This window comes from Trichomycterus rosablanca, chromosome 5 (genome assembly GCF_030014385.1).
Source record: "Trichomycterus rosablanca isolate fTriRos1 chromosome 5, fTriRos1.hap1, whole genome shotgun sequence".
Lineage (NCBI taxonomy): Eukaryota > Metazoa > Chordata > Actinopteri > Siluriformes > Trichomycteridae > Trichomycterus > Trichomycterus rosablanca.
Genome location: NC_085992.1, coordinates 36774856 through 36798871, shown reverse-complemented (window position 1 = coordinate 36798871; position 24016 = coordinate 36774856). Strand labels below are relative to the sequence as shown.

Sequence of the window (24016 nt, the reverse complement as noted above, 5' to 3'; positions counted from 1 at the left end):
TGCTCCCTAAAGGTTAGCATACACAGGACAGCCGGCTGTAATTTACAGAATCAAACATCTGTTCTATTCAAATGCAATATAACCAAGGATATTTTTTTTTTTTTTTTTTTAAGTTACCGAATACTAAGGACGCTCAGGTGGCGCAGCGGGATAATTCGCTAACACGTCAGCACCAAGATTCTGAGCTCCCAGGTTCAAATCTCGGCTCTTCTACCGGTCGACTGGGCGCCCTCTAGCAGGCATAATAATTGACTAATGCCTGCAGCGGACAAAGTTGGCCTCCAGTCTTCACAGAAGTGGCTCGGGTCGTGGCTGTCCGTGCGCGAAGCTGACCTAACCCGCAAACTTATCGAAGTGTGGGTGAATAAGATAGGATTTGTAAGACTGCTCACACATTGGAGGGAGTGTGTGTCAGTCAAGACACTCTCTTTTTGGACACAGCCGGGGTCCCCAGCAGTGGATTGGCTACGCTCAATTGGGAGGAAAAAGGGGTAAAATGCAAAAAAAAAAAAAAGAATTCAGCAATACAGAATACTTTTTATTTATTTTTTACCCCTTTTCCTCCCCTTTTAGCGCATCCAATTGTTCAATTAGCATCGTGCTTCCTCTCTGTCTATGCCGAACCCTGCCCTGACGGAGGTGATTGAAGCTAACCCATATCCCCTCCAAAACACGAGCAGCAGCCAGATGCATCTTTGCCACCCACACATTGACGAGTTTGGCGCCACCCAGCGTTGCATGCGGAGAGACACACCCTAAGGGCACCCTCTCCCATCTCTGTGTAAGCGCCTCCAATCAGCCGGCAGAGAACGCAATCGCATTCTGACAGAGAGAGACCCACATCCGGTTCTTTGTCCCACCCCCCATATGAGCAACCGGCCAATCGTTGCTCATATAGCCACTCAGCTTCGAACCGGTAAAGCAAGGCTGGATTCGATACCACGTTCTCAGAATCCAGCCCTGGTTGCAGCGCGTCTCTTTTTACCGCTGCGCCACCTGAGCGGCAATACAGAATACTTTTTTGATTTTGCTTTAACTAAGAGTTGGTAAATATATACTTGAGGATCACACATATCTATTAGAAGGGACAAATCTTTAGAATTGGTTGGTGCTCAGGTGGCAGCACAGTAAAATACGCTAGCTTACCAGTGCTAAGATCTTGAGCTCTTAAGTTTGAATATTAGCTCAGTTGTCAGCCAGCTGGGCGCCTACACAGACCCACGATCGGTTATGTGTCCTCATAACTGCTGCAATTATGGCCTATGCTGGCTTGATTGGTGGTGTCTGCATAATGAAATGGGATAATGGAGATTGGTGCTCGACTTTCTGTGTGTAAAGTATTTCCTTATATGCAAAGTTAGTTAGCTAGATTAATTGATTTCTCATTGTACAATTAGCTGATTCTGCCTTTAGGTGATGAGCAACAAAATGTTTTTCGATTTTTTTTTATTTAGTTAAATGCTGTCATTGGGGCAGCACAGTGGCTCAGCAGGTAGCACTGTTGTCTCACAGCAAGAAGGTCCTAGGTTCAGTTTCCAGATGGGGTGGTCCGGGTCCTTTGTCTTTGGAGTTTGCATGTTCTCCCCGTGTCTGTGTGGGTTTCCTCCTGGAGCTCCGGTTTCCTCCCACAGACCAAAGACATGCAAGTGAGGTGAATTGGAGATACAAAATTGTTCATGACTGTGTTTGACATTAAACTTGTGAACTGATGAATCTTGTGTAACGAGCAACTACCTGTTCTGTCATGGAGTGTGCAGTATCATGCACTTAACTGCTGTTGCCCATAACTGTTCTTACAACTTGCAATTTACTGTTGGGGCCTCACACACTTCACTATCTATAAATCCCAGATAATTTAAAATATGCCAGAAACTGTCATAGCCTCCACTACAGATTGCAGTCTGAAGAAATTGTAAATGAACCCCTCACAATGCAGAAGAGCTGGGTTTGAGTACATGGTGAGTTTGGCCAGTAATAGAGGGAGGGCTCTTACAAAAATGGAGTGGAAAAACTATTCATTAGACATGACATTTCTTTCTGTTTTCTTGTACGTCTTACTCTATAATCAAATTTTATTTTGTATCTTTTTTAGAGCACTTTATGATCGAGTAGCTGAGATGGAGCTGGATCTGTCTTTTAAAAAGGATGACATTCTGTATGTGGATGACACACTACCAAAGGGCAACTTCGGAACCTGGATGGCATGGCAACTCGATGAAAATGCACAGAAGATGCAAAGGGGGCAGATTCCCAGTAAATACATGTGAGTCAAGCACCTAGTACATTATAATAACTGGCATTACAAATACATTTAATAAAGAGTTGTACTTTATGAGGACATATTGACCTGGCTATTTACAATATACAGTCTTATGCAAAAGTTTGGACACATCAGATCACATCACCTCACATTTTTTAATTGTCATCATCTACAGGGAATAAACTTTAATGACAAGTATTTCTGCAAGTATTTGTGTATAATCTTCAATAATTGTTACATTTAACAATTTAGGAAAATAAAAATATTAAGTATGCAGTCATTTTTACACATACCATAGTTTATGCTGAATGTGTTAACTTACTAAAAACCCACATGTAGGGATGTCCCGATCACGTTTTTTTGTTCCCGATCCCGATCTTTAATTTTGATCCCGATTCTCAAACCGATACTTGTATTTTCTAGATATTGTCTAGATAAGAACTGGATAATACTGTTCACAAAGTGCACACTTCAAGTACATTACAGTTATTCAAATTAATCCAATGTACATGTTTAACAACTGAATAGCTCTGCAGTGCTGTAGGAAAAAAATTGCCTGCATCCAAGCTATTGCTTAATGTTCTTTTACAAAATAAAAGTAAACAAACCTAGTGCAGCATTGTAGTAAAAATGAAGTGAGATAATTACAGTTTCACTTTGAACTTTATATTCAAAGAACATAATTCTGTTTAATGCAGTGATACACTAAAAATGAACAAAAATCTCCATTCACAAGTGGTGTAGCAGCTTAACTTGAATATAAAAAAACAAATAAGTTACTTAACAGCATTACAGTAAAACCTGAATACCAAAATAAAATGGAAAGTCACTCTTTTGTTATGAAGGAAAGCCAGTTCTTAAAGTGCTTGTATTGTGACAATGGTTTGATGGACGGGTCTACGCAAAGTGAGTGTGTTTTGACCCTTTGGGGCTTCCATAGTGCATGGGATAGCGTGCTCGGCTCTAGCTGTCCGCTATTCGGAACAGAAGAAGTTAATAAAGTGTTTTGCTCCCGACAATTTGTGAATATAGCATGTATTTTTTTCTTTATTAAGCGAGTGCATCACTACGACGCTCGGTTACATAACTAAGCCAAACAGAGTGCTTGATACTGAGATGTTGTTCAGTCTTGTAACACGTAAACTCGTAAAAGCTGTATGTTATGGTCCTGAAGTTTTCATACTCGGATTAAAAGTTATTGTTTTGTAAACCGGAGTGATCCTCGACTCACACCATATAAATAGTAAAATTCTACAGTAATGAACGCAGCTCTGCTCCTACCGCCTCGTGAAACGCTCACAGTGCAGACGTTACACCGCTGTTGGACTTTCCAATTTAAAGTATTTCCACACAGCGGACATGCTGACGTAAAACAAAAGATCGGGTTATGATCGGCATTAGTAAAGCCGATTTCCGATCAGTTAAAAATGCCTTGATCGGCCCCAATCCCGATCTGTGAGATCGGATCGGGACATCCCTACCCACATGACTTAAGATTTACCCCGAGTGTCCAAACTTTTGCATGAGATTGCAGGACTACTTACATATATTAAAGTAATGATACATAATATTGTTAGTTGTTTGTGCTTCTCTGGCTTATTTGCTAGTTACCATAACAGAACTAATGACAAGTTTGTCCGATGTATGTAACTTCTTTACTTTTTTTGCTGCTTCTGTCTTTTTTTAAACCTCCTATTTTTATCTGGGCTTATGACCAACACCAGGAGAACACTGACAAGTGCACCTTCCAATGGCTAGGCTGTTTCTGAGCACCCCCACCCAAATACATGACCAGCTGATAGGACAGCTGAGATTTAAAACCTGGATCTTAGTGGTTGTGGTCCAGCATACTGTCGTCACCCAATCGCTTACATTTCTAAATATTTTATGTCAACGAAATCTCTAAATTTTACATTACATTAGTGCATTACTCTACAGTTTTGGTTGCACATTAGAAAAAAACCTCATCAAAGCAAAGTATATACAGTAGGTCCTTGACTTACGAACTTAATTGGTTCCAAAGGGCTGTTCTTAAGTCAAAATGTTTGTTAGTTAAACCTATTTTTCCCAAAAGAAATAATGTAAATAGAATTTATCTGTGCCAGACCTCCCAAACCACCCCCTTACCTAACCCTTCTAATGTCTTAAATGGTCTTGTTTGTTATAAATACAAGTATATTTCCCTTAAATCTTAAATTATAGAATAGACATTCCTCTAATAAACAATAATAAACAACAATACACAGTAGTACTGTACATAAAAACACACATCACATTTCATACACCATAATACACCATCACATACACCATAATACATTTCCTCCTTTTTTAATAAAATGTATCTACCAGAAACAACAATAACTCATATTTCTCTATTATTTTCTTCTTTATTTTAATAGTGTTGTATTTTGTAGGTGTAATTGCATGAAAGAAAGAATACTTTACTCAGCGATTTCTCTCTCTCACTCACTGTCCCCTCTGTCTGATACACAGTGACAGCTACTGGCAGGAGTAATTATACAACAACAAATGTAATAGATTTTTTTCATTTCCTCAGCTCTGCGCTCTCTCTGCACCTTATTTGGGGACATTTTAATATTGAAAACACTGGAAAAACACCGTCCGCTGTCCGAATGTTCACTCACTGTATACATACAGAGAGAGAGAGCTGCTCAGAGTCAACTTGTTCGTGACGTCACGTGTTTCGCAAATTTTGTTTCGTAATCCGAAATTTGTCCGTACGTTAATTTGAAAAAGATTGTTCGTAACCCAAAATGTTTGTATGGTAAACCGTTCGTAACTCAAGGGTCGATTGTACATACTATATATTCACACAAAGTATATACATACTATGATTTGAAATCAGTATCACTATTTATATTATATATTGTTAAATAAATACATTTTGACTGAACTGCACTGGGTTTTCTCGTGTCGCAGGATCGATCAGGAGTTTTATCGCAGACACAGTATGACTGAATTTAAGGATGAGAATGGCTCCGGTAAGACGCTTTCCGCAGCTGCACGCAGGTCGTTTTTTCGGAGGAAACAGAAGCATAAACGCAGCAGCTCCAAAGATGGCAAAGATCTGCTAGCCCTGGATGCCATTAGCACAGACTCCATCCCATTTTTTGAAGGTGAGTCTCTGGTATTCTTGTTTTAATCTGTGTTCAAGTTACCTGTAAAAATTAATTATTGTGTTAAATAAGTTGTTTTCAGTCATTATTTTTTTTATTTACCAAATTCGCCTAATTGCTCATAGCACTGAGATTGAATTATGCTTATTATAGCGTTTGACAGCAGAGGTATTAGTAAATTAGTAAGCACAACCTGTTTTACCTAATTTATTAGATTTTAGTCATATAATAATGATGTTCTATGTCACGTGTTGAGAATAATTAATTAAAATTGCTACCACACCATGTGTATAATATTGTATTTTCCTCCACCTGTACAGAAGTACCATTTTTTTATGATGACACGATAACAGAGGATTATTTTGATTTATCTAAATTTGTTTGTTTGTTTATTAGGATTTTAACGTCATGTTTTACACTTTGGTTACATTCATGACAGGAACGGTAGTTACTCATTACACAAGATTCATCAGTTCACACAAGGTTATGTCGAACACAGTCATGGACAATTTAGTATCTCCGATTTACCTCACTTGCATGTCTTTGGACTGTGGGAGGAAACCGGAGCACCTGGAAACAACACAGAAAGGACCCGGAGCGCCCCACCTGGGGATCGAACCCAGGACCTTCTTGCTGTGAGGCGACAGTGCTACCCACTTAGCCACCGTGCCGCCCGATTTATCTAAATAAGGAATTGCTTTTCTCTATATTAGTGATGGTGTACATTTTTATGAGCCAGTACAAAAATCAGTCATTACATTTTCATCTGTTTTATATGGATTTAGTGAATAATGTGTTACAGATTTTGTTACTGATCTTTGGTGTTTAATGTTGTTTGGTTAGACTGTGTGAGCTTGGCCTACCAGAGGGTGCAGAAAATAGACTGCACATCTCCTAGACCAGTTCTGCTATTTGGACCACTGGTTGACCCTGTCAAAGACATGCTGGTCAAAGAGTCTCCAGGGAAGTTCAGCAAATGTGTACTTGGTAAGTATTTCTGTTTTGTTTTTACCAGCGCACAACAACACAGTGAGGCTGTTCATCTTTGAATATACTTAAAATGTTTAATATGTAATGAGATTTTACAGTCTGAACTCTTTGGTTAAAAATTGGTAATATTAATGCTACCTAAATGCTTTTTCTAATGCAGAGGTGATGAAAGCCTCTCAGCAAGCTATAGAGCGAGGGGTAAAGGACTGCCTTTTCATCGACTACAAACGCAGAAGTGGCCACTTTGATGTGACAACTGTAGCTTCTATCAAGGAGATCACAGAGAAGGTCTGTCCTGTTTGCCCTGTGATTTAGTCATTTACAGTTAAACTGATGAGGCCAGCCCCAATATTTGTATTTCTTATGGTATTTAGAACTTAACTTTGTATTGTTCTATATAAGATCCTCCAGGCATTAAGAGAAACATTTAAAGTACGTTTTGTGTATTTTCATGTCATGGTTTTACATGCATTTTGATACACACATAACCATGCACAAGTATTGATTGTGTAAATATTACACTGCGATGTATTAGTGACTGTTTCACAGTCTGATTGAGTTTATAGCTCAATAAAGATAAACACTGATGAGCTAGAACATTAGGACCTCATGCTAATATGCTCTCAAAACAGCTCTTACTGGCCGAGACACGGACTCCACAAGATATCGGAAAGATTCCTGTGGTATCTGGTACCAGGATATTACCAGCAAGTCCTTCAACTTTGAAGTTGCTTGTATGATCATTCTCCACTGCATCTCGGTGCCATCTCTTACATACGTGAACAGTGCTGACGGGCAGTGGTGGCTCAGTGGTTAAGGTACTAGACTAGTAATCACAAAGGTTGCTGGTTCGAGCCCTCCAAACTCAAGTTGCTACTGTTGGGCCATTCAGCAAGGCCATTAACCCTCAATTGCTCAAATTGTATTGAGTCATAATTGTAAGTTGATTTGGATAAAAGCGCCTGATAAATGCAACAAATGTAAATGTGCCTCCACATGATCCTAGAGATCGCTGGACCAGTAGACTGTCTTCCATTGTTTTGATGTCCACTTCCAATTCCTGTGCGCCCATTCTAAGTGCTTTATATGGTTGATACGAGTTAGCATGTGCACTTTGATGCACTGTGTGTTGTGACACATTCACTTGATCACTAGTATTAAAATATAAAAATCAACTGCAATTTGAGTCACAGTCACCCTTCTGTTGATCCGTCTTGGCTGCCCAACAACGTTTAGTGGCTTGTCCACCCTCGGACCATTGTCGGTGGGTACCTCTTGCTGTTCCGGAGCGTAAAGATTTGAGCGACTTTGACAAAGGCCAAATTGTGATGGCTAGACGACTGGGTCACCAGGATGCACGATGGGAGGAAGGCAAGCCGGCGGAGACAGTGTGGTGCTTTGGGCAATGTTCTCCTGGGAAACCTTGGGTCCTGCCATCCATGTGGATGTTACTGTGACACGTACCACCTACCTAAGCATTGTTGCAGACCATGTACACCCTGTCATGGAAACAATATTCCCTGATGGCTGTGACCCCTTTCAGCAGGATAATGCACCCTGCCACAAAGCAAAAATGGTTCAGGAATGGTTTGAGGAGCACAACAACGAGTTTGAGGTGTTGACTTGGCCTCCAAAATCTGTGGGATGTGCTGGACAAACAAGTCCGATCCATGGAGGCCCCACCTCACAACTTACAGGAGTTAAAGGATCTGCTGCTAACATCTTGGTGCCAGATACCACAGCACAGGGGTCTAGTGGAGTCCATGCCTCGACGGGTCAGGGCTGTTTTGGCAGCAAAAGGGGGACCAACACAATATTAGGAAGGTGGTCATAATGTTATGCATGATCGGTGTATTTAACTGATTACAGACAATGCAGATATCCAAACCATGCGGGCTAACCTCAAACACATCTTTTTGTTTGTTTTAGACAATATAATAGTGTGGTAACAATGAGCTTTCCATGTTGGAGCAATGTAGATTTGTGTGTTCCATGTTTATTCTACCACTGTCCACTGCTGCTTTGCTTGTAACCATGTATCATTCATGTATCAGCTTCTCTGTAATGTGTGTTTATTTCTTTCTTTCATAGGACTGTCACTGTTTGCTTGACATCGCGCCTCACGCCATCGAACGGCTTCACAGCGTTCACATTTACCCAATCGTCATTTTCATCCGCTACAAAAACGCAAAGCAAATAAAGTAAGTGTTCACGTCATTCCCTTTTCATGCCTTTCTGTGTTTAAAAATACCAAACTGCATTCCACATGTACTGCCTGTTAAAAAAGATCACATTTCTGAATGATGCAAAGGTACAACAAGTTTCCATAGTGACAGGAGAACAAGAGGGGCTGCAGTAGTGCTCCCTACTTGTCTGTTTTGAGCAGAAGGCGTTTTCTAAAGCAGATATATAACATCCTTTAAAGCAGAGCCAATGAGAGGGCAGCAGATGCTCTGATGACTGTGCACTGCAGTATTAAACAATTCTGCAGGGATTCAAGGCCTGTTCAAGGGAAGAAATTGTGTAAAAACTAAGATAGGGATTAAAATAGGGATTTTTTTTTGGCTCTCTTGTAATGTTAAACATCATATTTCAGTCAGTGCTGGATTAACAGTGGCTGTTAAATGTTCTTAAATGGTTATGAATGTGTCGGTGTAGGGCTGAAACGATTCCTTAAGATTCCTTCCTCCGTGCGCAGTGTCTCTCGGTGTGCAGTGTCTCTCGGTGTGCAGTGTCTCTCGGTGTATGAACTCGGCTCGTGCAGGTGAAAAATGCAGGCTGTACTGATTGCGTGCCGGAGGGGGCGCAAGTCAGTTGAGAGGCGTCCTCAGTCAGTGAAAGGGTCGAACCAGTATAGAGGACGCATTCAGGGTAATTGGACACGACTAGAATAGGGATAAAAATTGGAGGAAAAAAGTGGGAAAAATAGATCATTAAAAAAAAAAAAAAAACTGGGTACTTTTCACGTACAGTTCAATGAATACTACGTATTTGTACACGCTCGGCGTTCCTGCGTACTGTTCAGTATGAAAGTGCAATTTGAAACACAGCCGTGATTTGATAGCGTGGCGTGCAAAATAGGGAGAGAGAGAAAATAGCGAGGGGCAAACAGAGGAGGCTGGACAGAGAAAATGACAGAAAGTTTGAGATCATTTTAAGCTGGAAAAAACGAAAACTCAGAGCAACATCCAAACCATCAGAGCGTCTTGTTGATACACTCGCTGACATTTCTTCATTACAACCACCACAGGCTTTTTTGAAGGCTTATACACACACAAACGCCAAATCTACCTGATCTGATGGATACAATTCTGACCGAATTTTTTTTGCCTCTACAAACACCACAAAGCCTCCTAACAAAATATTAAATGTTATGCGTGAGCTGTAGCTGAAACTGGATGTTAGACACCTTGAACTCCTCCACCTTCCACTTGAGGATGCGCCACAGGTGCTCAATTGGGTTTAGTCCATCACCTTTACCTTCAGCTTCCTCAGCAAGGCAGTTGTCATCTTGGAGGTTGTGTTTGGGGTCGTTATCCTGTTGGAAAACTGCCATGAGGCCCAGTTTTCGAAGGCAGGGGATCATGCTCTGTTTCAGAATGTCACAGTACATGTTGGAATTCATGTTTCCCTCAATGAACTGCAGCTCCCCAGTGCCAGCAACACTCATGCAGCCCAAGACCATGATGCTACCACCACCATGCTTGACTGTAGGCAAGATACAGTTGTCTTGGTACTTCTCACCAGGGCGCCGCCACACATGCTGGACACCATCTGAGCCAAACAAGTTTATCTTGGTCTCGTCAGACCACAGGGCATTCCAGTAATCCATGTTCTTGGACTGCTTTTCTTCAGCAAACTGTTTGCGGGCTTTCTTGTGCGTCAGCTTCCTTCTGGGATGACGACCATGCAGACCGAGTTGATGCAGTGTGCGGCGTATGGTCTGAGCTCTGACAGGCTGACCTCCCACATCTTCAACCTCTGCAGCAATGCTGGCAGCACTCATGTGTCTATTTTTTAAAGCCAACCTCTGGATATGACGCCGAACACGTGAACTCAACTTCTTTGGTCGACCCTGGCGAAGCCTGTTCCGAGTGGAACCTGTCCTGGAAAACCGCTGTATGACCTTGGCCACCATGCTGTAGCTCAGTTTCAGGGTGTTAGCAATCTTCTTATAGCCCAGGCCATCTTTGTGGAGAGCAACAATTCTATTTCTCACATCCTCAGAGAGTTCTTTGCCATGAGGTGCCATGTTGAATATCCAGTGGCCAGTATGAGAGAATTGTACCCAAAACACCAAATTTAACAGCCCTGCTCCCCATTTACACCTGGGACCTTGACACATGACACCAAGGAGGGACAACGACACATTTGGGCACAATTTGGACATTGGTTCACTGTGGGGTGTACTCACTTATGTTGCCAGCTATTTAGACATTAATGGCTGTGTGTTGAGTTATTTTCAGAAGACAGTAAATCTACACTGCTATACAAGCTGTACACTGACTACTCTAAGTTATATCCAAGTTTAATGTCTATAGTGTTGTCCCATGAAAAGATATAATGAAATATTTGCAGAAATGTGAGGGGTGTACTCACTTTTGTGATACACTGTATGTATTTATTTTTGCTCTGTATTAAAGCAAAAGTATTTCTTATCCGATTACTCGATTAATCACTGGAATAATCAATAGAATACTCGATTGCAAAATGAATCGATAGTTGCAGCCCTATGTCGGTGCAATACTAACTCTTTGTCCTTGCTCTGTGTAGAGAACTGAAAGATCCAGTGTATCTACGGGATAAAGTTTCTCAAAAACATTCCAAGGAGCAGTTTGAGGCTGCACAGAAAATAGAGCAGGACTATAGCAAATTCTTTACAGGTTTGGATGCCATTTTGCCTCTTATTTCCCTCGTTGTTTCAATCTAAGACATTATAAATGCTATTAATGGAGATTAATGTTCTATTATTTCAGTAAAGCTGTACATTTCCTAAGCTGTTATTGGTTTCTGTTGCAGGTATCGTCCAGGGAGGCACGTTGCCCTACATTTGCACTCAAATCGTGACTATAGTGGATCAGGAGCAGAGCAAAGTCCTGTGGACTCCTTTGGGCTCTCCTTAGTTTGGCCGGGACGATCCGGCCGGCTTACAGCCTCTCTTATAGGCGTGCTTACAAACACTATGCTTTACACTCGCACTACACAGAGGTACACTACAGAGAGCAGTGCAGTTATCTAGTGATCCTATTTTTCTGTTATTATTCAGTTATGTTTTATTTTAACATTGGTTTCATTGTAATGGAGCCTCTTTATACGTACGTGTGTGTCCGCAGCCTTGAAAATGCAGGATTATAGCACTGAAATTTTCTTGTTTTCCTTTGGTCTTCCTGATAAACATCTAATGATTAGTAATGCTGCATCTAAGATACTTGTTTACAGAAGAATCAGTCCGGGAATTGTTATTTAATGTCTGCTTGAATGTGTACTCTTCCTTAATGAAGTCATATCCTTTCTCCCTATGCCCAGCCATAATTCAGCCCTATGTTCCACCCAGTTTTACCAAAATGGCATGTGTATGTATGTATCAGTCTACTATATCAGTTAAACAGACTAAAAGCTAGATTAATAGAAAGCTTGTTTTTATAAATGTAATGATCAGTTTGAGATATAATGCTTATGTTTTGGGTTGAAGTGAACAGCGATTAAGCGTTTTACGGGCCAAATGGAAGTGCCTTTGGAGATCTCCTGAGCGTATGACAATGGTGTGTTATGGAGGTGAAAGGCTGGTGTTTAAGACTCCTCAGTTTGTACTCCAGGGCTTGACAGACCACTGTGTTAACATTCTCATAGAAGAGAATATGTTTAAAAAGAACTGAAAGTATAACTGTATTCATGCATACAGTTCTGAAGTAGAGAGAGGCACTCACCTACCCTGTATGTATGCAAACTAAATATATAGAGCTATATATAAAAAATATATATATATATATATATATAATTATATATTAAATGTATTTTGACTAGGCTACTGGCCTAGGGGAGTCAGGCAGGTGTCCAGTCAGGTCTTATAAAATATAAGCATGTTCATTTAGTATCTTTTCTTTTCTTTGTTTGTCTGTTGTTTTATATGTATCCACAGAGAAACACCATGGAAGGAAGAGCTACAGAGTCTCTTAGGAGAAATCTGTTTATATGTTGGTCATGTTTTTTTCCCATATATATTTAATGTTTTGTTTATTTAGCAGGTACACTTAACATATTTCAGTCAGACCAGTAGCCCCATCACTTAATGTCGTGCCAAAATTCATTGTCTCTTTCTTTTATTTCTACTTTGCACTTGCAATATTATGGACCCTAAACCATAACTGTTCTTAGGCTTCCAGTAGTGATTGAAAATAGGTACTATACTTATGACTTTAGTGATTAATATTCATTTATGTATCACTCATGTTCCGTACATTTCATTTATTGCCTTTATTGTTAAATTAGAAGAACAGACCATACGTTATTTACACTCATTTAAAAGGGATGTCTTATTGCACATTTTTAAAAATTAGTCCCAACATTTACTATTGGGCTTAAGTTAGGCATTTTGTTTTGAGCTATATTTTTGTTTTTCTGAGCTAGTAGCTTATGTTTTAAATGAGTTGGATTCAGCCAAAATGGCCTTGTTCTAGACAGAATGACTAGATGACAGGTACTGTTATTTGATTTTTTTTATTTTTTTTATTTTCAATATTACAAATAAAAGTGATTTGTATGAAATGTTAAACACATTAACATGAAAATAAAAGTCATTTTCTTTATCACACTATATTCTGAGGTGATGGAGTCCAGGTGTTGTTCGAATGCTGCATTCATTCTTATTCCTTAAGAACGTGTCCAGTACATCGTCTGGTTGATTGACAGCTGCTGTAATTGAACATAGAGCTGCTCTGACATTACACTGATTTACTGTCTTATACTAAAAGCATGATTGAGAAGATGAGGCTTCATTTTTTGGAGTTTGTGTGTGGAACATCTCTGAAGCCGGATCTCTCATTGTGAAAAATGTTATTATTTCTATAACCTCCTTCGCTACAGAGGTTTTAAAAGAAACATATTAGACTAATGTGAATGTGCTGCACTAAAGTACGATCTTAGAAGCTGAGTAACCCTTTATTGCAGTTTTTCTCAGATACAGAGTCTGGAATTTACCACCATGACTAGCATAGAAACAGTGTATCATCCAATACATATCATTTATACTTATTGCTAAGGTCCTACCTAATTCATGGCTGTGAAAGTTTTACTTTTCCCATATAAAATGCAATTTGCTGTGAATTTTAAACTTTAAGGTTTGTGTTCAGTGGTTTAACATTTTTCATTTGTAGCGCACCTCACATTTTCTGGTCAAAATGTCCAAGATGTTGAAGTCTAAAGCAGCTAAAAACATTACTCGGGTAACTGCGTTTGGAAAAATCACAATTCAATTTTGTGGACACAGAGGGGAGAGTGTCAAAAGAGAAGGTGTATGGCAGTTGTAGCCTAGTGGTTAAGGTACTGGACTAGTAATTTGAAAGTTTGCTGGGTTGCCACTGTTGGGCCCTTGAGCAAGGCCCTTAACCCTCAGTTGTTTAGACAGTATACTGTCACAGTACTGTAGGTTGCTTTGGATAAACTAAATGCCGAAAATGTAATGTATGCTTTGTATTGTAGCTATTTATTCTTTCATTCAATTTATGTATGTAATTTAATGACTGCTGTGAAATGTGATACATTTCTTTAAAAATCCGTGAAATTTGTAATTAAAAAAAAATTTTTTTAATGAAGTTAAGCCCATTTTCCCGTTGATTTAGCAGGGCTCTACTTAGTGCTAAATTATTAATGGAAAGGTTGGTTGTTTTGGGTGTGAGTAAGCTACCTGGTTTCAACTGTCGAGCAAACAGTTTTAAAAATTGGTAGTTTAATTTTAAGCAGCACAGTGTCTACCAGACTGTAATCTAAGCCAAATTGTTACTGATATTATTATGCTATTTTAATTACTTATTGTCATTAAATATGGAAAATGAGAATACTTAGAAGCACAGTAATATCAATAACAGTAAATACATTTTCAGCAATGTTACTGTGTTGACCTTTTAAATAACAACCAAGCTAATGCAAATACACTCACTAATCACTTTAATAGGTACGCCAATTAATGTACATTCATTATTTTAGAAGATACACCTACCATACAGATGAGCTTTGTGGGTATGCAGTTACTAACTGTAGCCATCTGTTGCTCTGCACACTTTGATACTGTTTCTGTTCCCAATTTATTAAAGGGACCTTAACTGACCAAATATTATTTAGATAGTGGACCACTTTCAGCACTGCAACAACACTAAATACACTAATAACAGAACAAACACTACCAGTATTACCACATTAGTATCACTGCAGTGCTGAAAGCGATGAATATACAGTCCTGGGGAAAAGGTATATGCCCCTTTCCTCATTTCTTCTGTTTGTGCATATTTGTCACACTTAAATATTTTAGATCACCAAAGTATTTTTCATAATAAACAAAGATAAAAATGTGAACACAAAATAGAACACAATTTTTTCTTTGCATGTCCCTGCTTGTTTGGAAGCTGGGGTCAGAGTGCAGCGTCAGCCATTGTACAGCAGCCCTGGATCAGAGAGGGTTAAGGACCTTACTGGCACTGTGTGAAAAAGTAATTGCCCCCTTACTGAGTAGATCAACCAGTTAACCAAATTTAACTAGGTTTAATTTCACTAGCCAGGCATGATTACTGCCAGACAGCCCCGGTTCTGGACTGCTTTGCTTGGGGGGGCAGTAAAACCTAATGAGGGGGCATGTTGATAGTCATGTTTTTGAAGCCAGAAATATATTCAAGGCTTGATTTGTGCATGAATGATGACAGCCAAGCTATTGATACTGGCTTAAAGTGATGTATGAGGTAAATAAATAAAAATGCATGTTTTCGAACTTAAACTTAAAACCCAATGATTAAAAAATACATGTTGATTATGTAAATGGAGAAAAAAGATTATCTAATTGTATTTCATTTTAATACGCCCCCTTAATTAAATTGCCATTACTAATAGAACAACTCTGAAAGGCTTTAATACAAATTTAAGTCAAAGCTGACCTACACACAGACTGAGAATATTCAAACGTGGAAATAGGAATGAGTGAGAATATTTATATTATTGGGAAATTAAAATATAAAGAAAACAAAAGAATACTAATTCTGTAAAAAAAAAAGTGTTTACCAGTATACCTGCCTCTCGCTCACACTAACAGAACATATACTGCCGAACTGAACTGTTTGGGGCAGTCTGCCGATTTTTATATGACTCAAAGAGCCAATCAGGAATAAGCAAGGAAATATCTTCACACTGTAAAACAAAATGCATTTTTGTGATTGGTTCAGAGATAATTTTAAAAATAGCCGTTGCTTGCATTGTGCTTGGGGGGGCAAAGACACAATTTGGGGGGGCAATGCCCCCCTCAGCCCGCCCCTAGCGCCGGCCCTGCTGCCAGACCTGTTGAATCTAAACATCACTTAAATACAATCTGTCTGGCAATGAGATGCAGGCTGAAACGTCATAAAGAGCAGCAGAGCAGCAGCAGGAAACAATACAGATGCAAAAATGTATTAAAATCTACCAGTCTGAAAAGTAAAGGTGCTGAGCACCAATGCATCCTGACTTAATAACTTCAAATTTACAAACCTCTTTTGGTATTACCAACAGCACAAATTGTGTGCCTGGAGCCTTATCGCATGGGTTTTCATGGGCAAGCAGCTGAAGGGAAGCCTTACATCACAAAGCACAATACCAAGCATCACATGAAGTGGTGTGAAGCATGACACCACTGGACTTTAGATCAGTGGATCAGTGGAAACGTGTCTTGTGGAGTGATGGATTATGCTTCTCTATCTGGCAGGCTGGTAGACTGGTCTGAGTTTGGCGAATTACATGAGAATGTAACCTGTCTGACTGCACTGTGCCAGCTGTAAAGTTTGATGGAGGAAGTATCATGCTATGGGGTTGCTTGTCAGTGGTTGGCCTAGGTCCCTTAGTTCCAGTGAAGGGAAATCTTAGTGCTTCATCATACCAAGTCATTTTGAACAATTGTATGCTTTCAACTGTTTCAGCAATGACCATATATAATTATTTCCTAGTCACTTAATTAGAAAAGCACAGACAGGTTGTAATTCATCATGCCGTTCCTTCTGGAAAGGACCTGATTGTGAATGGTTTTATTTCACATGATAATGGTTTTATTTAGAATGATACTCCCAAGCGCACTGCTAATGCAGTGAAATCATATTTGGAGACCATAAACTGGCCTCTACTGAGTCCAGAGCTAAATGTTCAAGAGGCAGTATGAGATCACCTGGACAGAGAAATAAATAAAAGACAGCCTAAATCTAAAGAAGACCTCTCTATATACACCAATGAGGCATAACATTATGACCACCTCCTTGTTTCTACACTCACTGTCCATTTTTTCAGCTCCACTTACCATATAGAAGCACTTTGTAGTTCTTCAATTACTGAATGTAGTCCATCTATTTCACTACATACTTTTTTAGCTTGCTTTCACCCTGTTCTTTAATGGTCAGGACCCCCACAGGACCCTCACAGAGCAGGTATTATATTTAGGTGGTGGATGATTCTCAGCACTGCAGTGACACTGACATGGTGGTGGATCAGAGTTTTTAAATACCACGTCCACTCACTGTCCACTCTATTAGACACTCCTACCTAGTTGGTCCACCTTGTAGATGTAAAGTCAGAGACGATCGTTCATCTATTGCTGCTGTTTGAGTTGGTCATCTTCTAGACCTTCATCAGTGGTCACAGGACTCAGGGCTGTTGGCTGGATATTTTTAGTTGGTGGACTAAGTCCAGCAGTGACAGTGAGGAGTTTAAAAACTCCATCAGCGCTGCTGTGTCTTATCCACTCATACCAGCACAACACACACTAACACACCACCACCATGTCAGTGTCAGTGCAGTGCTGAGAATGATCCACCACCTAAATAATACCTACTCTGTGGGGGTCCTGACCATTGAAGAACAGTGTGAAAACAGGCTAAAAAAGTATGTAGAGAAATAGATGGACTACAGTCAGTAATTGTAGAACTACAAAGTGTTTCTATATGGTAAGTGGAGCTGATAAAATGGACAGTGTGGTTTTAATGTTATGCCTGATCAGTGTATATGATAGATTATAAAAAGGAGTGCCACTGCTGCTGAGATGATGGGTTTGAATCTCAGTAGTGCTTTCGACTAGTCGGACATCTACTCAGACATGAGTGGCGGTGGCTGAAGACTTGTGATGGATTGGCGCCCTGTTCAGGATATTCCTGTCTTGCGCCCAGTGTTTTCTAGTGGAGCCTGGCACGCTGCGACCCTGACCAGGATAGAACGAAATTTTAAAAATGAAATGCTGCATATGTAGATATGTAATTGACATTTACGTTGTCGGCATTTAGCAGACGCCTTTATCCAAAGCGACTTACATTACAGTTACAGTATACAGTCTGAGCAATTGAGAGTAGGGCCTCGCTCAAGGGCCCAACAGCAGCAACCAGGCAGAGGTGGGGCTTGAACCAGCAACCTTCTGATTACTAGTCCAGTACCTTAACCACTAGGCTACGGCTTGGCCACACATTCTACCTGATAACCGTGTATTACTGTGAGTGAGTGAGTGAGTGAGCTATAGGAGCTGAGCACGTCCGTTTTTTTTGACGGTGATCTTACACCATAAATCTGCCGCGCGCGTGTGCGTGAGCGTGCGTGCTTGTGTGCGTGTGCGCGTGTGCGCGCTCAGTGAGGGAAGCAGAGCGGCAGTGGCTGACAGGGACAGCAAACCGTTGATCCTGTCAGTCCTTACAGAGCGCATATCCTTGACTAAAACGCGGTTGTTGAACAAGTGTCTTACTAAAACTCGACTTAAAACCGAAATACTTCATTTTTTCGACTAAACCGTTTAAAGTTTTTTTATTAGAATGGCGTTTTTGGAAGAAATGATCGATTCGCCACCACCGTCGCTGGATGGAAGAAGACCGTGATCTTGGACGCGCTCGAGCGGACTGAAGAGCTTGGTTTCTTTTGATATTTAAAGGCTTTATACCCAACAACGACGACGAAAAAAACGGCTTCGAGCTGTATAGAAAGCCTTTTTTATTCATATTTGGTATTAATTTGAAAGACTTGTTGTAAGTAGGGGTTAAAATGAAAACGTGAGGCGTCGTTAGTGCGGATTTAAATGTCTCCCGCAGAGGGACGCCGCTCTGCTGTTTGTGTCCTCGCTCAATATAAGGCGACAATTTCGATTCAAAGTACCGTTCGTTCTGAGGTAAAACTGGGCTAGCTGAAGCAGGAGTTGTGTAAACAGGGCTATCTGAAGCAATATGGCTAATGGCTGGGGCTGGGGACGCCGTCAGGAGCTCTCCAACGCTACCCAATGCTAGCTGTGACAGACCTGAACGTTTCCAGAGGCAGCGACGGCAGCATTAGAATGACTAATAATATCAACTACAAACAAAACTCGGACTCCTCTGTTTCCATATCCAAGATGGATGTGATCATCCCCTTTTCCCCAGACGTGCCGTGCGATAACAATGGCCAGCGCATGTGGTGGGCTTTCCTCGCCTCGTCCATGGTGACGTTTTTTGGGGGTCTCTTCATCATCCTCCTGTGGAGGACCCTCAAGTACCTGTGGACTGTCTGCTGCCATTGTAGCATCAAAACCAAGGTGAGTTCATATAGCACTCTGCTTATTATGATCATTTTGGATATGACAGTGGGAAATAATGCATGCAAATGGTCCATATGAGAGGTTAATCTGGATCTAGGTTATATACTGTATTTGTCACACTGGAAAAAAAAGGTACACTCATTTGTAATCCTTATATGTGTTCAGCACTAGATGTTCCACCAATCTTAAGATCTCAAAATTATAAATGGGCCTTGCTTTACATCACATGAAACAATCTTGAAATTTCCTCATAATATCAGCAAGGGCTCGTTAATAATATGATATAATATCTACATTGTAATACAGTTCCATTGCTTCATTGCTTGATGTTGAGTTTTTTTTTTTTTTTCTTTTTCAGAAAATAAACCTTTTGTATAGTACATATTGTAGTACCTATTTTCTGTCATAAAAATTAAATAATGTCTGCAAGTATATTAATGTCATTTAGGACTGGATGTGATCCCTGAGGCAGGTGTGTGTTCCTGCCATCCATTCTGTGTTTCCACTATACGCTCTGGACCTGCAATGACCCTGGTCAGGATAGAGTGGTTACTGAAAGTAAATAAATGGCTGATATGACAATATAATGTCTTTTTTGAGTATCAGGAGTATTGTCATGTGTCATTACTTTTTATTTATAGTCACTAGGGTTATGGACCATTTGGGTGGTGGAGCTTTTTCAGCACTGGAAAGACACAAACATGGTAATGACATGGTAGTGTGTGTTTGTGTTATATCGTTTGGGTGCGTTAGGTGCAGCAGTGTTGTTGGGGTTTTTAAACACCACAGTGTCTATGCCAAGAGGAGAATAGTCTTGCAGTAAAACTACAACAGATCCGAAACCTTCATGATTAAAGGCTGGATCAGAAATTAATACACATTGTGCTTGGCAAATGGAAATAATTATAGTCTCTAACTGTACATCTTCAACAGTGCTAACATGGTACGTGTCTCTAATAAAGAGGCCAGTAAGTGTAAACAGTATTTAAGAGCCCCAAATAGGCTGCAGCACTTGATACACTTATACCAGTAAAACACAATGTCATTACAGTCTGTAGACATCAGGATTTTCACACTGCCAACAATAATGCTACAGTCAATTTTAATTAGAACACATGATAGAAACATGAAGCTGTTGATCGGTGTATACATATATTTGCATTGCGCTGTTGACACATGATTGGCTAATTGTTCATTTATGAGCTGGTGTACCGGCGTACCTTATAAAGTTACCAGCCACTGTATTTTTTGGACAAATCATTAAAGTTTTCCTTATTTTTACAATTAATATAATGTTTATTGTGTATTATAGAAATAAGTTACTGCATACACCTTAACACACAGGCTTTGGACACAGGACATCTGAAAATAGGCATACAAATAATTTAATTGAAAGCACTGATTAATCAGCTAGGCATATGGATAAATAGGTCACATTTATAGTTGCCATATTAGAAAAGCGTGTGAGTGTGTTGTGCAATAAATAAATAATCGTGTGCAATGTGTAATTTCACAATGCTGACAGTGTCTACTAATGAATTGGTTACATAAATGTTGGTTGTGTTTTTTATGTTGGTTTTAAGGAGCGTTGGGATAACTTGCACTCAGAGCCACAAAACAGATGGTTCTGTTGACCTACATGCAGAAGAGTGTCACAGAGTAATTGATTGAAGTAACGTTAAGCTCAGTCTCCTTTGTCATTAGGTTGGGTGTGCTGTTATTGGAATTCCCTTTAGAGCTGGTTTATGATGATGGATTGGCTTTTATATAAGGTTATGTGGTGAAAGTCACCTCTGGGAAAAGTCATGTAGAGTTATATGTATGTTGCTTCTCTCATGTGACCTGTAATCCTGTCTGTGACATATGCATAGTCATTTTAGCTATCAGCTGCAAACTATCAGCTGCCCAGAGTTGTTGTGGTAGGTTTAAAAGTGCTTAGCCATATAGAAATGATTTGAATACATTTCATATTTATCCCTCTTAATTTTTTTGATTACTATCAGGCAGTGTATTCTCCACTAGGGGGAGTACATAGGGGTCAAAGCTATAGGAGTCACGTACTTGTCTTCACATATAGGAGTCGCGTACTTGTCGTCTTCACTTTTAGTAAAATGTAATTTGGCATAAACTAAGCTTTTAGCGGATCCTCTTTTTATACCCAATTATAAAACCCTAACCTGATACCAGTTCACATCCACGTTGTGGAATGTTTGAATACTTTATAAACTTTTTACTCTTTTTTTTGCCCAGTTGGTTTTTTAATTAAGTTGATCAGTGAAATCATTGAATCTTTTCTTTCTACTTTTGTCAGCTGAATAAAGATTCAAAAAAATGAACAAATCACACATTCTTGCTTCTACTGAAAAATGCCCCAACTTTTCCAGAAATAGGGTTTGTACATATTGCAACATAGGGGTTTAGAATAACAGGAACAGGTCACAGTTTAAATTCAACAAGCAAGGCTTTAATTGTGCAAACGGAAAGAAATAGAAGGAAATATGGCTCAAAAAGTGGATACATGATCTAACTCAGCTTTAGCAAGCAAGTTACACTACTTTATTTCATTTTCATCAGTTGCTTTATTCTGGACAGTGTTGCGGCTGGTCAGGTTCCACCAGGAAACAAGACAGGGTGCCAATTTGTTGCAGTGCTCTGGCTACCCCAACCCCCACGAAAGTAGCATATCATGACTGTATAATGTATTGAACTGCTTATATTCAAACCCGGATCTCAGCGGCGATAGACTAGCGTGATCGCTGCTCTACTCAAGTGCCCACCCTATTATATATACTGTCACACAAAGTGGAACCAGAAAGTATTCAAACCTCTTTACTAATTGCATATTTTCCTTTGTCTCCTCCTTCAGTTTTCAAATGACTGGTACTGTAGTTTTGGAATTGGAGGAAAGCACACTGGTGCTTAACTTTATTGTTTAGTTGTTTTAATCACAACTGTCTGATGGACCAGATCTGATTGCTATTTAACATTATTTAAATGTTATATACCAGCTGTGTGTGGTTTTATACTTACAGTATATCCATTAAAGTAAGACCAATCTCCTTCAGTCTGTTTTTCTGCACTTAAAATTAAAGCATAGACGCTATAGAGATCTATTTAAAATGCACGGCTGAAAATTTAAATTTGTGTAATGCAATTCTTACCTTATTATCCCACTGTCTTATGTTCTGTTTTTGTAAACTTTATTTACAAGGGCTACCAGGGCTGTGTAATATATATTATATCCATTTTAGCAGTTTATGTTGTGTTTACAGTTTGTCTGACACTGTCTGTGAGTTTACAGATTTGTCACTAACAGTTTGCAAATACTGTATCCCGAGGATGGCATTGTTTTACATCACTAATTTAAGTTGCTTTCTGGCATCCCTGTAGCAGTGTACAGAGCTTCTTACATATTTAAATGAAAAGGGTTAATGATGTCTGTGAAGTCTCCAGTCTACATTACCTTTTAATTACCTACATGAACAACCGTTCCACCAGAGCAAGCAGCCTATTCGACACTAACACGGTGCCTCAGCCTCTTTAGAAGTTGTTAAAACACAATCAGGCTTGTGTCTCAATTGTTAGCAGCTGGAAGCACTGGAGTCAAATGCATAACACATTTCATTTTGTTTGTCATTCAGCTATGAAATTACAAATCCATGACAGTGCCATTAGGTATTTGAGCAGTGTCTCTTCAGATTTGTTTTTCTTTTAGATATGAGAAAGACAGAGAGGAGGATAATTGGTAGTACCAGTGTGTGTATTTACAAAAGAAGGCTTTGACATTATGTGTAGCAATGCCTGATTATTAGGAGCATTGGGAGACTGGTTGGGTTCTGTAGATGGTCTTCTTGGAATGGTGCAAGCGATAACAGCCGGGCTGCTTTGTACTGCTGACATAACAGGAGGAAGATCATGGCACATCATGACTATGTTTTGTCGTTTGGCATTGACTATGCTGAAATTAATTCTGCTATGTGGATATCATGTACACGACCTTGTAATTGCGCATCCATTGTACATACTTTAAAAGATGTCGGCTTTTGCGCCTTTTGAGACAACCATACTGTCTAAAGTACTTCTAAGCTTTTGTGGCTGTATTTATTTGTTGCTTTACTCAACTGTCAGCAGTTACAAATTATTTTAAATGACCTCTTTGAAATCTTTTTTGGTTATTGGTTAATCAGGTAATGTAAATTATACATTCCTAACAGAAGGATTTTTACTCATTTTTTTTCTGCCCTAACACTAAGGTATATATGAACCAGATGTTTTGCATTTAAAATACTGGGGCAGGTTTTTTCTAATGTCGACTGACAGGACAGCACTGTTGATTTAACAAGTCAGAGGCCTATTAAGTTCCTTTTTTAGCCAGGCAAGTCAAGCCAGAACACAAAATCTGCTTGTTCTGGGTGGATGAACTACTTATTTGTCTACCCCTTTAAACAGTCATGGTAGTGTTGGGTGGTGAGTTTGGATGTTTAAGTTTTTAAGAGTTTTTTTTTGTCTGTTTCTAAGCTGCTCACTGAACCTCCTAAATGGCTTGTTGTCAATAAACATATTTATTCTTATAAACATTATTTAGGATGATTTGTCATGAAAGTAAAACCTTTAAAAATTCCAGTTGATGAATCAGTTTACTAACTGTATACATTTTCAGTAGTTATTTTTTATCTTAATCTATTTCAGTGCATGTCCAGTTTTTTTTGTTTTTTTTATGTTTTTAAAATTTTTTACAAATAACGGCAACTCATTTCTTAAATTGTTGTTCCCTGAGGATATTTTTATATCCCGTGTTTAATGATAAATAATGATAAATGCTTTCTCATTAATGCTTGAACTAGTGATACAACAGAATGCTTT

General features: G+C 39.4%; 2 protein-coding genes across 3 annotated transcripts in view; both read left to right on the top strand.

Moving 5' to 3' along the window:
- Positions 1 to 13201, top strand: part of dlg5a (discs, large homolog 5a (Drosophila)) — a 95368-nt gene extending 82167 nt beyond the window's left edge. For both annotated transcript variants that reach the window (XM_062996099.1, XM_062996098.1), the window contains exons 27-33: positions 2093 to 2263; positions 5201 to 5397; positions 6241 to 6384; positions 6548 to 6675; positions 8479 to 8588; positions 11161 to 11270; positions 11407 to 13201. In XM_062996099.1, coding sequence (XP_062852169.1) covers positions 2093 to 2263; positions 5201 to 5397; positions 6241 to 6384; positions 6548 to 6675; positions 8479 to 8588; positions 11161 to 11270; positions 11407 to 11510 — 964 coding nt within the window. In that variant the 3' untranslated portion in view covers positions 11511 to 13201. The remainder of the gene's footprint in view (positions 1 to 2092; positions 2264 to 5200; positions 5398 to 6240; positions 6385 to 6547; positions 6676 to 8478; positions 8589 to 11160; positions 11271 to 11406) is intronic.
- Positions 13202 to 18244: 5043 nt separating this feature from the next.
- Positions 18245 to 24016, top strand: part of kcnma1a (potassium large conductance calcium-activated channel, subfamily M, alpha member 1a) — a 229067-nt gene continuing 223295 nt past the window's right edge. The window contains exon 1 of the mRNA XM_062996096.1: positions 18245 to 19150. Within this exon, the coding sequence (XP_062852166.1) occupies positions 18860 to 19150 (291 nt within the window). The 5' untranslated portion in view covers positions 18245 to 18859. The remainder of the gene's footprint in view (positions 19151 to 24016) is intronic.